The sequence below is a fragment of the Lepidochelys olivacea genome, assembly GCF_965140295.1.
Source record: "Lepidochelys olivacea isolate rLepOli2 genome assembly, chromosome: 3".
NCBI classification, from domain to species: Eukaryota; Metazoa; Chordata; order Testudines; family Cheloniidae; genus Lepidochelys; species Lepidochelys olivacea.
The window spans coordinates 200,189,740-200,206,403 of NC_140413.1; the positions used below are offsets into that span (position 1 = coordinate 200,189,740).

Sequence of the window (16,664 nt, forward strand, 5' to 3'; positions counted from 1 at the left end):
GGAGAAACAAAAACAACTGTCACACAGAATGGCCCCCTCAAGGACTGAACTCAAAACCCTGGGTTTAGCAGGCCAATGCTCAACCCACTAAGCTATCCCTCCCTCTGCTATTTCAGGCAGGACGGAATCTCCATTAAAGTTTTCAAGGTGCCCCTGACAGCCCTCATCAAAACAATTGTCGGCAGTTGATTTCACAGAGGGAGGGAGGGGGGAGCAAATGAATACAAAACAAATCTGGTCTATTTCTTGTTTTGATCCACTCCATCTATGTTTTACATCTTTGGCTGGCAGCAGACACTGCAGTAGGACTGCAAACCATCCACATCTCCTGGCTGCTCAGCAGAAGATGGTGCCATAGGAATGCTAGCCGTCCTCATCTCCTGCCTGCTCACCATAAGATAGTACAATAGGACTGCCTGCAGGACTAAAGAGAGTGACCTGATCGAGTCACTCCTAATTTAGTCCCTGCGTCCATGTCTGCCCAGGCGCTCCTGACTGACCTTACCGAGGTGGCCAGGAGCACCTCGGACACGATGAGGACGGTTTTCAGGCCTATTGCACCGTCTGCTGCCACAAGGCAATGGGTTGCTGCTGCTGTGCAGCAATGCAGTACCGCATCTGCCAGCACCCAGGAGACATACGGTGACAGTGAGCTGAGTGGGCTCCATGCTTGCCGTGGTATGGCATCTGCACAGGTAACTCAGGGAAAAAGGCGCGAAACGATTGTCTGCCATTACTTTCACAGAGGGAGGGAGGGAGGGCCTGACGACATGTACCCAGAACCACTCGCGACAATGTTTTTTGCCCCATCAGGCATTGGGATCTCAACCCAGAATTCCAATGGGCAGCGGAGACTGCGGGAACTGTGGGATAGCTACCCACAGTGCAACACTCCGGAAGTCGACGCTAGCCTCGGTTCGGTGGAAGCACTCCACCGAGTTAATGCACTTAGAGCATTTTGTGTGGGGACACACACAATCGACTATATAAAAACGATTTCTAAAAACCCGACTTCTATAAATTCGACCTAATTTCGTAGTGTAGACATACCCTGAGAGTGCTTTGATCTAATCCTCTTTGAACCAGAACTAGCTCAAAGCGCATTAACAAACTGTTAACTCATGTCATCAGGGTGGACAGGGACAGTTAGATTGTGGCAGGCTAGTGTGGGGTAGATTCACACCCCTGCTTGCCATGGTCTAATTGTGTAGACAAGCCCTAAGTATTGTCTTTGGCAATATTCTGCCTTGATTCCAATCTCTTTTGTAAAATGGAGATGTAATTTTAAATATATAAATGGAAACATTAAAATTTCCACGTTAATCTATTTCCAAAGCCAAGCACCTGAAAAATACTCGCATTCTGATTCAGGAGCATCTTATATCTACCATGCACTCTGCACTACACAAGGATGTGCAGATTCAGGCCCAAGGTTTTATTATATTATAAATTTTTATCTGGCATTTGTTTTTAAAATAACTACTGTATTCATTTTACTTCTTCATTCTCCCCTCTCTTCACTATACTTCTCCAAGAAACAAAATATTCTTTTCATACACAGACCTATCAGTGCTTAGAAAGAGTGCTTACTAATTAAGGCCCTGAACATACAAAGCACTTATACATGTGTAAAAAGAAAAGGAGTACTTGTGGCACCTTAGAGACTAACCAATTTATTTGAGCATAAGCTTTCGTGAGCTACAGCTCACTTCATCAGATGCATAAGCTCACAAAAGCTTATGCTCAAATAAATTGGTTAGTCTCTAAGGTGCCACAAGTACTCCTTTTCGTTTTGCGGATACAGACTGACACGGCTGCTACTCTGAAACCTTACACATGTGTGTGACTTCCACGGCACTATTTGTGCTCACACACACATGCTTGCATGCTTTCCTGGTCTGGGACCATAAAGAGTCTATAGTGTTAGTTATTATACCTCAATTTATGAATACTTCAAGTACTTAAGTTCAACCAAACTAAATCGTTTTGAAAAAATGCTTCTTGCCCAACCTTATTACGATGAAGGTGATAAAAAAATTAAAATTATTTCACTCAAAAAGTCAAATGAAAAATATTACTCATCCTAAGTGGGTGAGTAAATAATTCAAGTTCTGTAAAGTTGCTTTAGTATTAACTAGCACAGAGTTAAAGCAGCACTACAGATATAACACCAAATGATCTAAACCCATCCTTATACCTCCTTTTCCTACTTTTTTAACCCATTTCCGCCTTCTGCTCACTGTAACTCTCCCTCTGAAAGGCTGTACATTTTAGAGGAAATTATGAATGCAAGAGATCTGGGTTCCCTTTTAATGCTTACTTATTAAAAATAGCTAGAATCCCTAAAAACAAGTGCCTCATCTTCCCAGCCATCAGCATTTCCAACAGGAAAGAAATCAAAGGTTTCAGAGTAACAGCTGTGTTAGTCTGTATTCGCAAAAAGAAAAGGAGTACTTGTGGCACCTTAGAGACTAACCGTGCTGGCTGCTTCCTGCAGCTCCCATTGGCCTGGTATGGCAAGCCGTGGCCAGTGGGAGATGCGATCAGCTGAACCTGCAGACGCTGCAGGAAAACAAACTGTCCAGACCTGCCAGCGGATTTCCCTGATGGGCCGCGTGCCAAAGGTTGCCGATCCCTGGTATAGGGACAGTAGAGGGAGTGGAGCCTAGGGGCTGTTGATCAAGGTGTCCACTGTGTGACCTTTGTATACCTGCACATGTGCAGAAGGGACTCCTGGCCGGAGAAGCGCAGGTCTCAAAGTCCTGTTATGGTTATGATTCATGTGAAGGGTACTGTTTACCTGTCAATAACTCCATCATGTTCTGTAGTGATTGGTAAATTGTTAATCAGTTGTTAATATATATATTGTATATACTGTTACCAATTCTTTGGCATTATCTGGCTCGGCATTATCTGCTAGCTAGGTTCTGCCACTGTGACTCTGCCTAACCAACAGAGTTACAGTGTTTATGATTTCATTTCTAGAATAAACGTGATTGTTTAAATACTAACCAAAGACTCCAGAACTGGATATCTGAAACCAGGTGGATAGCAGGAGGAACCCGCCAAGAAGCAGTATTGCTTGGGAAGGGAAGGGCCTAGTAATGCCGCCAACAAGCACATTTTCCCCCTGCAGTCAGACCCTTGTGGAAAATTGAAATTTGTCAGAAAAATTGATGTTTTCCCACAAATGTTTTTGATTTTTTGCAAAAAAAAAAAAAAAAAAGGCATTTTCCATTGGAAAATTATTTGGATAGAAAATTCTTGATCATTTCATAATCAGCAGGAACACTGAGCAGATCAAGAGATTTCAGGCTCCCATGAATACACACTGCTAGTCAGGTTTCTGTCCAAACTTTTTAGTATGATAACTATGACCATTAACAGAGATCTCCAGAGGAGACAACAACAACTGATAACCAAAAACTCTGGAGACTTGCAAGTTGTAACATGTAAAGTCATGCACGTTACCAAAATTAGTCAAAACAGCTTTGAAAAGGCACTACAGGCTCTCTTTGCAATCAGCAGTAGCTGACAGCAGAAATGGGTAAGGTTAGCATGCCTTAGTTCTATATTTTTGCACTACCCGCATCATACATAAAAGAGTTCCAGAAGACTATTTCTGCACAGCCAGCCTGGCAGGGAAAGAGCTTCTGAATAGCAATGCAATTGGAGTTGCTTTCAGATGGAGACAGATGCACCTTTCTTGGATGATAAGCTAGCACATGGGACAAAAATCTACTCAAGCTTTTTAACAATTACATAATATTGAAAAGAAATTAACATTCCTTTTAATAGCCAAGCAAGGAATAGTTAACAAGCATAGAATCTTACAAGTATCCAGTTTCATCATAGCATCTGTGACAATAGAACAACCCATCTAGCAATAGAAACCATAGCAGCAATTTAGCCGTTTATTCCACTTACCCATTTCCTGCCTGGTACTGCATACTCCTGTCCCATAGTTCTGTAATTCATCTGCCACTGTTTTCAAAGCATTAGCATCTGTTTCTGCAAAGCCAAGGTAGTTATAAGAACCCATGTTGATTACATCCTTGATAGTTCTTCCAGTAAACCTACAATTAAAGCAGATTTTAAAGAAGAAGGCAATAAATAAATAAGTATTTATCCATCAAGTTTTGTTTTATTGCCATATTCCAACTTGGGAAATTACATTCTGTATACTTATAAAGAAAAGGAGGACTTGTGGCACCTTAGAGACTAACCAATTTATTAGAGCATAAGCTTTCGTGAGCTACAGCTCACTTCCTCAGATGCATATCGTGGAAACTGCAGCAGGCTTTATATATACACAGAGAATATGAAACAATACCTATTCCCACCCCACTGTCCTGCTGGTAATAGCTTATCTAAAGTGATTTCCAGCACAAATCCAGGTTTTCTCACCCTCCACCCCCCCACACAAATTCACTCTCCTGCTGGTGATAGCCCATCCAAAGTGACAACTCTTTACACAATGTGCATGACAATCAAGCTGGGCTATTTCCTGCACAAATCCAGGTTCTCACATCCCCCCCACCCCCATACACACACAAACTCACTCTCCTGCTGTGAGTTTGTGTGTGTATGGGGGTGGGGGGGATGTGAGAACCTGGATTTTTGCCCAGCTTGATTGTCATGCACATTGTGTAAAGAGTTGTCACTTTGGATGGGCTATCACCAGCAGGAGAGTGAATTTGTGTGGGGGGGTGGAGGGTGAGAAAACCTGGATTTGTGCTGGAAATCACTTTAGATAAGCTATTACCAGCAGGACAGTGGGGTGGGAATAGGTATTGTTTCATATTCTCTGTGTATATATAAAGCCTGCTGCAGTTTCCACGATATGCATCTGAGGAAGTGAGCTGTAGCTCACGAAAGCTTATGCTCTAATAAATTGGTTAGTCTCTAAGGTGCCACAAGTCCTCCTTTTCTTTTTGCGAATACAGACTAACACGGCTGTTACTCTGAAACCTGTATACTTATAGTTTCCAATTGTTTTCTACTTCACTGGGTCAAAAGCGGAGGTCACTTACTGTAACTGGAGGTTCTTTGAGATGTCGGGTGCGCATGTGCGCCATGTAGCTGAACTGAAGTTTTTTCCAAGCAATGTCTGTTGGCCCACACATGCACGGTATGCCTCCTTGTCCTCCCGACCAAAGGTATAAGGGACAGCGCAGGTCAATACCACTCCCGTTCCTATTCGTACTGCAATGTGGTCAAGTCCCAAGCAGAGGGGATGGAGAATAAGTAGTGGAACAGAGATAGGGACCACATATCTCAAAGAACCTCCAGTTACAGTAAATAACCTCCTCCTCCTCCTCTTCAAGTGATGGTCCCTATGTGTATTTCACACGTGGGTGACCTGTAATCAGTGATCAGTGTGGTGATGGATGCAAGGAGGCTACTGGCAGAGTCATTTGCAATACAGCTCGTCCCACACCCTTGTTCATGGCTACTGCATGATCCAGGGCATAGTGCGTTGTGAATGTGTGTATGAAATGCCATGCTGTGTCTTTGCAGATGTCTTGCCACAGAACATCCGCTAATCATAGAATCATAGAATATCAGGGTTGGAAGGGACCTCAGGAGGTCATCTAGTCCAACCCCCTGCTCAAAGCAGGACCAATCCCCAACTAAATCATCCCAGCCAGGGCTTTGTCAAGCCTGTGAAGTGGAGGAAGTGGCTTGTGCCCATGTAGAATTGTAATGCCCCTGGGAGTAAGCTGTAATGCTCCCAGGAGAGGGGAGGTTTGATATCTTGTAGCATTCCAGTATGCAGCCTGAGACCCACTTGGAGATTCTCTGTGGGGATATGGTTTGGCCCCTTGATTTTTTCTGCTAGGGCTACGAAGAGTGGTGAAGACTTTTGAAAGGGTTTAGTTCTTTGTAGGTAGAATGCCAGGGCCCGAATGACATCAAGGGAGTGTAGTCTCTTGTCTGTAGGGGAAGCATGTGGTTTTGGGCAGAACACAGGCAAGTGGATGGAATCAGATGGAATTCTGACACAATCTTGGGGAGAAATTCGGGGTGTAGTCTCAAGGAAACTTTGTCTTTATGGAATACTGTGTCAGAAGGGCCAGCCACCATGGCTGCTAGTTTACTGATCCTTTGGACACAACCTGGCCACTTTTATGAAAAGAATGGGCCATGGTATAAGTTGCCATAGGTTCAAGAGGTAGTCTCATGAGGGCTGAGAGGACGAGGTTAAGGTTCCTCTGAGGTGTGGGTTTGGTGAACAGTGGGAAGGTTTTGAGCAGGCCTTTCATGAATCGTACCATCTTGGGTATGTAGAGATGGAGCATCTGTCCACTGGGGGAAGGAAGGCCACCAAGATGTACATAGATAGAGCTGAGAGCTGAACCCAATGTTTTTAGGGAAAGGAAATAATCTAGGATGACCAGAATGGTCACTGTGTCTGGTGAATGGTGGTGGTGGCAGGCCCACTTCAGGAAGTGACACCACTTGGCTTGATAGCATGTTTTGGTTGATTCTTTTTTGCTCTGGTTAAGGATCTGCTGCACTGGCGTGGAACATGCACGATCTATGTCAGACGCCCATCCAAACACAAGGGTGTGAGGTGAAGTGTGCCCAGACGGGGATGTTTGAACCTGCCCTGATCTTGAGTGAGAAGATCTGGGGACAACTGGAGCCTGACTGATGCACAGGTGGAGCGCTTCATGAGGTCTGTGAACCAGAACGGTCAGGGATGGTAGGGTGCTGTGAGGATGATGGTGGCTCTGTCCCGATGCACTCTCCTGGGAACCTGAAGCAACAGGGGAATGGGGGCGGGGATGGGGGAGAAGCATATTGTAGGTGGCCCATCCATGACAGCAGGAGAGCATTGCCCTGAGAGTCTCTTCCCACAGTGCCCCGGAGCAATACAGGGAGAGCTTCCAATTTACATATGACATAAAGAGATCCCAGTTGGGGGTACCCCACCATGTGTAGAGGTTGGTCAGTAATGCATCCTGTAGTTCCCATTCGGGATCAATGTGGAAAGTACTGCTCAGTGTGTCTGCCAGGGAATTCTGGGAGCCCAGGAGATATGCAACTTTTGAGGTCACCTGGTTTCTGATGCACCAGTTCCACAGTCTGACCAACTCCGAGCAGAGGGAGCGAGATTCAGCCCCTCCTTGTTTGTTGATGTATGCCACCATGGCAATGTTGTCTGAAAAGATTTGTATGTGGAGAGCATGTAAGAGGGGAAGAAAGGCTTTGCAGGTGAGGCAGACTGCCCTGAGCTCCAGCACATTTGTGTGTTTCCTGACTTCCCATGGAGTCCACGTGTCCTGCATTGTTTGGTGGTCCAGGTGGGCATCCCATCCCATAAAGGAGATGTCTGTCATGATGGTGGCCTTTGGAGCGGGAGGGCTGAAGGGGGTCCCACTCATGACCTTGGATGGACTGGATCACCAAGCAAGAGGGGTCAGAATGTCCAAGGGGACAGTGACTCTGGATTCGATGTGATCCCTGTTTGGCTTGTAGGTCAGGAGGAGCCAAGTCTGTAGGCACTGCATGTGGAGTCTTGCAAAGGGCATCATGTAGGTACAGGCTGCCATGTGCCCCACGAGGAGAGGCACTGGTGGACTGTCGTGCGGGGCTAGCGGCAAATGTGAGCATTTAGGGAGCTCACTGTGGCAAAGCCTTCTGCCAGGAGGAAGGCCCATGCAACAACTGAGTCCAGTCTCATCTCTGTAAAACTTATAATCTGTGTAGGTGACAAAATGGACTTGTCTTCATTCATGCAGATTCCTAGGGAGGCCAAAAGTCTTTGAAGAGATTGGGTCATGGAGACAACTTCTTGTCATGATTGTCCCACTAGGAGCAAATTGTCCAGATAAGGGAATACTGTGGTACCCTGGTGTCTCATTTGAGCCGCTATGATCGTGAATACCTTTGTAACCATCTGCAGTACCCACTATGCTGAAAGGAAGAAAACAAAACTGGAAGTGTCAATGTCCCACCTTGAAACAAAGGAACTGCCTGTGGAACAGATGGATGTCTACATGGAGGTATGCATCTTTCATGTGAAGAACCGTGCACCAAGCTTCCTCGTGGACAGAGGAAATCGATGCCAACATGATCATGGAGAATTTCAGCTTCCTGATGCATGTAATTTAGCTGTTGAAGGTCCAGGATGGATCTCTGGCCTATGCCTTTTTTTGGGATGAGGAAACATGATGAATAGAATTCTTTCCTTTGGGATTGTGGGGGGAAGCCCTCTTTCACACCCTTGTAGAGCAGGGAGTCGGTTTCCCACTGAAGAATCAATTGGTGGGAGAGATTCTGGGTGTCTTCAGGTTGCCCATGGAGACTACGAAGGGACCCGGTTTCACAGTCAGGCCTGTTCTGTCCATGAGATGTCGAGGTGGCACCATTGGAGTATTCGGAGCTGCACTCGTAGACGCGCACTCTAAGAGTCCTGATACCAAGGTCAGTGGCATTACTGATGGATCCTGCTTCTTCTTTGTCTTACCCTCCAGATGTGGGGTCGTTGGCACTGCTTCCGCAGGGTCCATGCGTGACACCTCACCCGACCTGGTATAACTTGAGGAGGGAACACATCTCTTATGAGCAGTACGTTGCAGGGATCTGCTCTTGTGCCCGTGAGAGTGTTTTTTTCTCTCATGGTGGACTTGTCCTTACTTTTCAGTGTTGGCGGTTACACACCATGGCTTGTGCTTGGAGAGGCACTGCTGGGTTATGGCAGCTGCTGTACAGGGGGGGTCTCCCTGGCCAGGATCTGAGTGCATTCAGGGCCTCATCGCCTCTTCCATCAGGAACTTGCAGAGATGGAGCTCACAGGCCTTTCTGGTTCTGGGCGGGAAGGACTTACAGATGGTACACTTTGCTGAGATGTGTGCTTCTCCCAGCCAGTATAGGCACAATCACTAATAGAAAAAGAATGAGGGCAGGAGACGCAGTTCTTGAAGCCTGGGATCCTAGACGTAGTCCATCAGTGACGGGGGGTTGAGTGCCCTGACTTGGGAGTGCTTCTACTAAACTACAACTATATCTACTATATTAACTATCCTAACTAAGCTATAGAGTAAAATTAAGTCTAAATTATTTACAGTAGAGAAAGGCAAGTCTCTCATCTGGTAAGAGCAAAGGAGGATCAGGGTTCCAAATCAGTCCATGTGGCAGTAAGAGGGAACTGGAGTGGCATTGCCTGGTACTGCCCCATATATCTTCAGTTGGGAGCATGAGGAGATGTACCGCACATGTGAGGGTCAACAGACACTGCGTGTGCAGCCATGTGTGGAATACACACAGGGCCCGTCACTTGAAGAAGAACTGTTGGCTTCCACACAATGTTTGCCACATTCCATCCTACAGATGACTGCATTTCAGGGTCGAGTGAAACAGTGCCTGTATATATTGTTTGAAAATTGCCTTTAGGATTGTTTAGCAGGAACAATGTACATTTGACATATGCTTATCTGCTTCCCAACTCTGTTGGACCATCAGAGGCATGGCTTCCATCAAGCTGTATTAAGAGAGTCAATACCAGAGGAACAACCATGCATCATTCATTGGAAAAAAGAATAAGGAGACATGTCAATGTAATTTCAATAATTTGAAAAATAATCCATAAAACCCACATGCTGCAACACACCCAATATCTTTCTAATACGTGTGCTTACTTTTTCAAAATATTTCAGCAACCATAGTATAAACAGAGACACTACATCGTTTTCACTGTAGTGCATTTCTACCTCAATTTCAATAGAGTGAAGCTGAGTGTATATAAAGCTTTCAATTCCAAGCTTGGAATTCAATACCAAAGAATTGGTGCAGATCCTTGTGTGTAAATCAGAAGTCTCATCTACACAGCACAAGCAATCATTTTTACAACTGTGCTTAAGAAAGGCTTAAACCAAACTGGGTTATAAGAGAGTTTGGCCAAGCAGTGTGGATGGGTCCAAACTATGTTATAAATGCCTTTAAATCTCTTTTAGGTTTTTACCTGGGTTAAAGCAATTTTTTTTTAAAAAAAGCCCATTTGCAACATAATTTGGCCTCCTTCCATGCTGCCCACCCAAACAGTGTTTAGAAGCACAGTGCTCGATCTTCAGCTGGTGTAGAATCACTGACGTTAATGGATGAAGTGTTAAATGCTGTTGTTTGCCCTTTGTAGATGGGTCAGAAGTAGAAAACTACTATTTTTGTAAAACCAGTAAATCTACAATTAAAGCAGATTTTAGAGAAGGGGCAATATATAAATAAACAAATAAATATTTACCCATCCAGTTTTGTTCTGTTGCCATATTCCAACTTGAGAAATGACATTCTGCATACTTATATTCCCATTATAGCTTTCTACTTCCCTGGCTAAAAAACTGTTGGTTGCTACCTGTAGCCTGACCCACCTAAATGTCCAGTTGAAATCATCTGTAATACGTTCCATCAGGTCAAACTGTGGCCCTGGGACACTGCAGATTGGACGGTTCCAATTATCTCGTATTCTCATGTAGAGGTTTCTTGTGTAAAAGTTCTCAAAATCTTGATAAAGTGGCACAAAATCCTGGTTTGAAAACAAATACAGGGTTACATTTCTAGGGAAGTCACCATCTTATGTACTTTATTATTTAAATTAAAAAGGCAGACTAATTCGTTAAGAAACTGGTAGTAATACAAGCCTAGTAGCAGAGAACTCACAAAAGGGTCTAATATTCTGAAAGCTCATACCAGGAGGAGACGTCATGCCAGATACACATTGTGAAAGTTATTTTGAAAATAGAGAGGTTCATTATAATGCAGAGCTTCTAGCAAATGTGGGATAAAAAGCAAATCATAATCCATAAGAAAATGGATTCATTAGATATAACCCGAAAACCTACAGTGATTTATTTTGATATTGTCAGCCTAGACTAGAAGTTCCCACCTCAGTTTATACATGCCTTCTTCTTGTAGGGCGTTGACTTTGGTTGACAAATACTTAACCATGGGTTATATATATGTTGTACCACAGTCATACTAGTTAGCAAATACATACATATGAAATATTAGAATTAACAGAATACACAATGGTGTGGTAAAAAGGTTTTACTGAAATGTTTAGGATCATCATTATTCACAAGTGGCCAAATCACAGAGGACATATCAAAAGTGTGATAATGAACTCTTTATATCCTGCTACTTCATTACGTAGCTTATGCTGCTTTTTTAAAAAAACAAAACCTTACAAAACCCACCCCCCATTTTAGGGACAGAAACATCTTCCAGATTTTTTGAATGGAGTTGGTATTTTTTTTTGTATCTTTCCTCCTGTAGCTCCCGGTCCCTTGACTCAAACTACAGAGAGCTCAGAAGAAGAAGGAAATTATAAACTAATCAATTTTAAATCCATACTAATGATTATAGAATAGCTTTTCTGTGTATCACAATGCCATGACTTTAGGGTCACGTATCTTGGGCCTACCAGGGAAAGAAACAATTCTTGGGTGTCTTGTTGGAACATGGGGATCCCTCACTTATTTCTAGCCCTGATCATTCACAAGGCTTTGAGTGGTAAACCTGCCACCAGTCCAAAAATGAATATGGTCAGTCTTGGCCCTCAGACAATGTAATTTTGGGGTGGGGACAGGTGAAGAAGGAAACATTTGTGATAATATATGGCCCATATTTGAAAGCTGCTCAGATTGTTAGAAATAGTGCCCTCATGGGAATCTAAGGGATCAAGCATGAATTGATCATCTGTAGCTGCTTGGGATCATTCATGCTTCCACTTCCTCTGGCAGGTCTGCTTTAAATTGTCTGGATCAGTATCAAACAGACTGGTATTCAATATGGATATGGTCAGTTTAAAGCAGACCTGCCAGAGGAGATTGAAGCATGCATCTAAGGCAAACTGTTTTTGTTTTGTAGCTGGAGCAGAAGAATCAGACTAATTTATGATCTACTTGGCAAACACACACCCTGGGATGGGAATCTGCCAAACTACTCTCTGTGGAGTAGCGAGAGACAGCACGACAAAGGTCTCAGTTTTAAAAGGGGATAGTATCATAATATTGTCATTATTGTACACTGTATATCAACAGTACTCCAGTGTATTCCCCAAAACTATGCGGGGGTATCATTTATGCATGTGTTAGCATAACAGACTTAGGGTGACAGCAATCCCCAAATTATCCAGGAATAGCGCTCCAGTTTCCAACAATTCTTATAAATCAGGGTTTTATATTTTGGCATCACAGCTTATTTTCTGCTTGATGGCTACCTATGTGTGAACTTCATTTGTATTTACCATCTCCTGTGTTTATAGGAAGAGAACAAGTCACGGTTTTAAAATAGCAGTTTGCTAAGAACTTTTTAAAATACATATTCTTAGGTTAAAAATGTTGATTACTATGCTAAAGAATACCATACGCCTGAGCTTTGTTCTTTCAAGACATATTTTAGCTTTCAAGCAAATATAAAGCTCTTGATCATGCAAATTGCCACCCCCTCTCCTTCTATTATTATGGGCTGTTATGAACAAAATTTCTTTTTGGACAGATAGAAGAGGAAACCCAGCTCCTGGAGAGGTCAGCCAGATGGATTTGTTAGTGTAATGAGAAAAGATAACAGAGCTACTGGGTATGCCAGGAGTTTAATATATGAGCGTACACTTGGAGATTGCCTCGACTCCTGTCTCAAGGCAAGGTCAAGCAACCAGTCGGAACGGGCAAGGAGATTGGGGGAGGGGAGGTATAAGACACACTAAAAGCCAAAGAAAAGCCCGACCTCGGCCAGAACACAACCTCACTCCTTACCCTTCCCATGGGATACAAAAAAGGTGGTACCAAAGCCCCCAGACTCACGACCCTCCAAAACGGAACATGACCATAAATTGTAAGAGGTGGGTCCAGGGGCATGCACTACAGGTATAATTAAGCCTGCTAAGAAGGAGGAAGTGGGAAAAACAGAGAAGGGAAGGCTCTGCAGTGTACAGAGCTATGGATATGCTTGCTTGATTAACCCCAATAAACATCTCATTGCTTGCACTTCAGATTTCTGGTCTTCTGCTTTCTGTCTGCATGACAGGAACCAGGAGAGGGTGAAGGGAAAGCCCTTAACACAATACACTAACTTTTTTCATACATACTTTCTGTTCTTCTCTTTCTGCAGCAAGGCTACATCTTTCTAGTCCACAGGCTCTCATAAAATCTCGCAGGTAGCCAAATATTGTTCCAACGCCAAAACCCACGTAAGTCAAAACAGCAACATACATTGGTGCTTGTTCAAAGTGTTCATTAAATGGCCTTTTGTAGAGACCTCCATTTGATATGCCGTTTTTCTGAAAATACAAAATAAGAATCTGTGATTAAAACATTTCAACTGGCTTTAAAACCAAAAATAATTTGCTTCAAGACCTCAGGTTTTTAGGTGCAATCTCTTCCTATAATGTAGCATGGATTAGCAGAGGTGTATCATCACAGCATTAGACCTGGCAAATCCTAAATTTAAGGAGGATTACTTCTTATGCTGTAGTCATTGTTATAGGTTCTAGAAATAAGACAAGCAATAACAAGAAAGGGGGCAACCGGGGCTTGTAACTTGAGTTAGCTTACAAAATTGAGATTGCAGAATCTGCCAGTGTTGAAATCAAGGGCTGTTATTTGTGTCCATTTAATAAAATTTAATTTTTTCCTGCGTATAGAAAAGATACTTCCGCTGGACCCTGACTGAAGGCTTTGCAGGCACCAAGAGAAATGCATAGATCCACTTAAAAAATTAGAAGAAAGGGCAAAAATCAATAATGGTGCTAATACTGCTGATGCTCGATTCTATTTATGAAAATTTTATAATTTTTACTTGAAAGACAGAGAGAATGAATTCTAGCTATAAACACATACACATATATTTTATATACACACACAAACACTGATTTGCTCTTGAGGAATTTGCCTCTACCTCATGTTGGGATTGTAAGGTTACAATCCAACCCTTCGTTTATAAATGTAACAAATTTTGGGTCACAAGTCACTGAATTACTAAACATCCAAGATGAAGGTTTGACAGGCTTAAATCAATACTAATCAAAATTGATATAGCAACATGATCAGAAATATGGATCTTATCAATACCTACAGTTTCTATCTGTGCTGCGAAGAGTATGGAAATTCAGAAGAATATCTAGCAGGTAGTGAGGCAGTGTGACCTTTCTTCAAGCCAGAAGGGGAGGAACCACCCTCTGTGCACAAGTGGGCGGAGCCAGGCCTCCCTCGCCCCTCCCGCTGGAAGTACTTCACTGGGACAGAAAGTATAAAGGGCGGGGCCTCCTGCTCATTTGGGGCCAAGACACCAAAGGAGGCAGATGAACCCTGCTTGCTCCCGGATGCTGACCCTGCTGCTGAACCCAGTGATGCTCTGCCCGCCGGGGAGCCCACTTCTGCCACAGACCTGCTGGGACTGCCACAGGCCACCGACCCAGAGGAGGCAGAGGACACCCTGCTGTTCCACGTACACCCCAAGGGGAGGGGAGGAAGTGGCCCAGAGACAGTAAACCTTAGACTGGCTGCAGCTTCGCCTGAGGCACGGCCAGCGTGTTGTGGTTGGGATCCTCGCTGACTCAGTGGCAAACTACTCCGCCACCCTACACCTGAGGTTTCCTCTGGCTCTGCTACAAGAGCCCAGAACAGATTGACTACTGGGTTTGCTATCTCTGCCTCCATAGGCCAGCGCTAATTGACTGGTGGGGTTGCTCCGCCCTGGGCCGAAGGGCTTGGAGCTGTTTAATGCTAGTGTTGGCCCGGACCCCTGCCCCAAGGGCCCCGAGGCCATCGACTAAGGTGGGTGCCGCACCTGCTTGAAATGTCCAAGGGCCCTAGACGGTTGGCTGCACAGCCCGTTAAAACGGTTGGGATGGTAACGCCTATGCTGATTCCCCTGATATGGGGTGGAGGCCCTGACAACGAAGCGAGGTGGTGGTGCCTCCCTCCGACCCAGAGGGAGAGGGACACCTGCCCCACCACTACAAGCCTCAAACATGTTGAGTGAACTGGAAGATTAAAAAACAAAACAAAAAAAACCCCCCATATTCCCACTAGGTCAGGTTTAAATGTTGCAAAGTGTTCTGCATTCTTCAATGTATGTAAAGTATGTATTGTATGAGTCTTCACGATGGGTTTATTTGTTCCTCATTCCAGGATTACACATTGCCAATACTGACTCATGGCCAAAGCTATTGTACCATGGTACCATCCACTCCAGCATGGTCACATACGTGGGTCAGCTGCACATTGTGATTAACTGTGTGAAAATTAAAGGATGAGTACTGAGGTGTGGCCTCCAACCATGAAGGTCAGCCTTAGCAACACCAATGGAGATCTCCATGCCATGTTCTGAAATTGATAAAGCCTACCACAAGCTAAGGCTAGGCGGTTTGTGGGCTACATGACAAGCACAGCAGATCTAAGTGAAAACATACTTCTATTCATAGAATCAGAATCATAGAATCAGAATATGAGGGCTGGAAGGGACCTCAGGAGGTCATCTAGTCCAACCCCCTGCTCAAAGCAGGACCAATCCCCAACTATTGTCACCTTATTTCTCAGAGCAGGGACACAAGGCTAGCAGCTTTGAAGGAGCCATCCTCTCCTTCCCCCACAGCTGTGGCATTATATTTAAAACTTGTGTAGTGGTGGCAGTTGAAACCCAATCATAGAATCATAGAATATCAGGGTTGGAAGGGACTTCAGGAGGTCATCTAGTCCAACCCCCTGCTCAAAGCAGGACCGATCCCCAATTAAATCATCCCAGCCAGGGCTTTGACAAGCCTGACCTTAAAAACTTCTAAGGAAGGAGATTCCACCACCTCCCTAGGTAACACATTCCAGTGTTTCACCACCCTCCTACTGAAAAAGTTTTTCCTAATATCCAACCTAAATCTCCCCCACTGTAACTTGAGACCATTACTCCTTGTCCTGTCATCTGCTACCACTGAGAATAGTCTAGATCCATCCTCTTTGGAACCACCTTTCAGGTAGTGGAAAGCAGCTATCAAATCTCCCCTCATTCTTCTCTTCTGTAGACTAAACAATCCCAGTTCCCTCAGCCTCTCCTCGTAAGTCATGTGTTCCAGTCCCCTAATCATTTTTGTTGCCCTCTGCTGGACTCTCTCCAATTTTTCCACATCCTTCTTGTAGTGTGGGGCCCAAAACTGGACACAGTACTCCAGATGAGGCCTCACCAATGTCAAATAGAGGGGAATGATCACGTCCCTCGATCTGCTAGCAATGCCCCTACCTATAGAGCCCAAAATGTCATTGGCCTTCTTGGCTACAAGGGCACACTGTTGACTCATATCCAGCTTCTCGTCCACTATAACCCCTAGGTCCTTTTCTGCAGAACTGCTGCCGAGCCATTCGGTCCCTAGTCTGTAGCGGTGCATTGGATTCTTCCATCCTAAGTGCAGGACTCTGCACTTGTCTTTGTTGAACCTCATCAGATTTCTTTTGGCCCAATCCTCCAATTTGTCTAGGTCCCTCTGTATCCTATCCCAACCCTCCAGCGTATCTACCACTCCTCCCAGTTTAGTGTCGTCTGCAAACTTGCTGAGGGTGCAATCCACACCATCCTCCAGATCATTAATGAATGTCATGCAGCTTTTCACATCTCCAATTCTCTTCCTCTGTGCTGCAACTCCATGGCTTCAGACTAATCTGGGTCCCTCCAAG

The 16,664-nt window shown here is 44.4% G+C and overlaps 1 protein-coding gene across 2 annotated transcripts in view; it reads right to left on the reverse strand.

The window, feature by feature from the left end:
- Positions 1–16,664, reverse strand: part of SPTLC3 (serine palmitoyltransferase long chain base subunit 3) — a 131,776-nt gene that overhangs the window by 68,479 nt on the left and 46,633 nt on the right. For both annotated transcript variants that reach the window (XM_084623555.1, XM_084623556.1), the window contains exons 2-4: positions 13,091–13,282; positions 10,374–10,528; positions 3,928–4,076 (exon numbers count right to left, since the gene is read on the reverse strand). In XM_084623555.1, the coding sequence (XP_084479681.1) occupies positions 3,928–4,076; positions 10,374–10,528; positions 13,091–13,282 (496 nt within the window). The remainder of the gene's footprint in view (positions 1–3,927; positions 4,077–10,373; positions 10,529–13,090; positions 13,283–16,664) is intronic.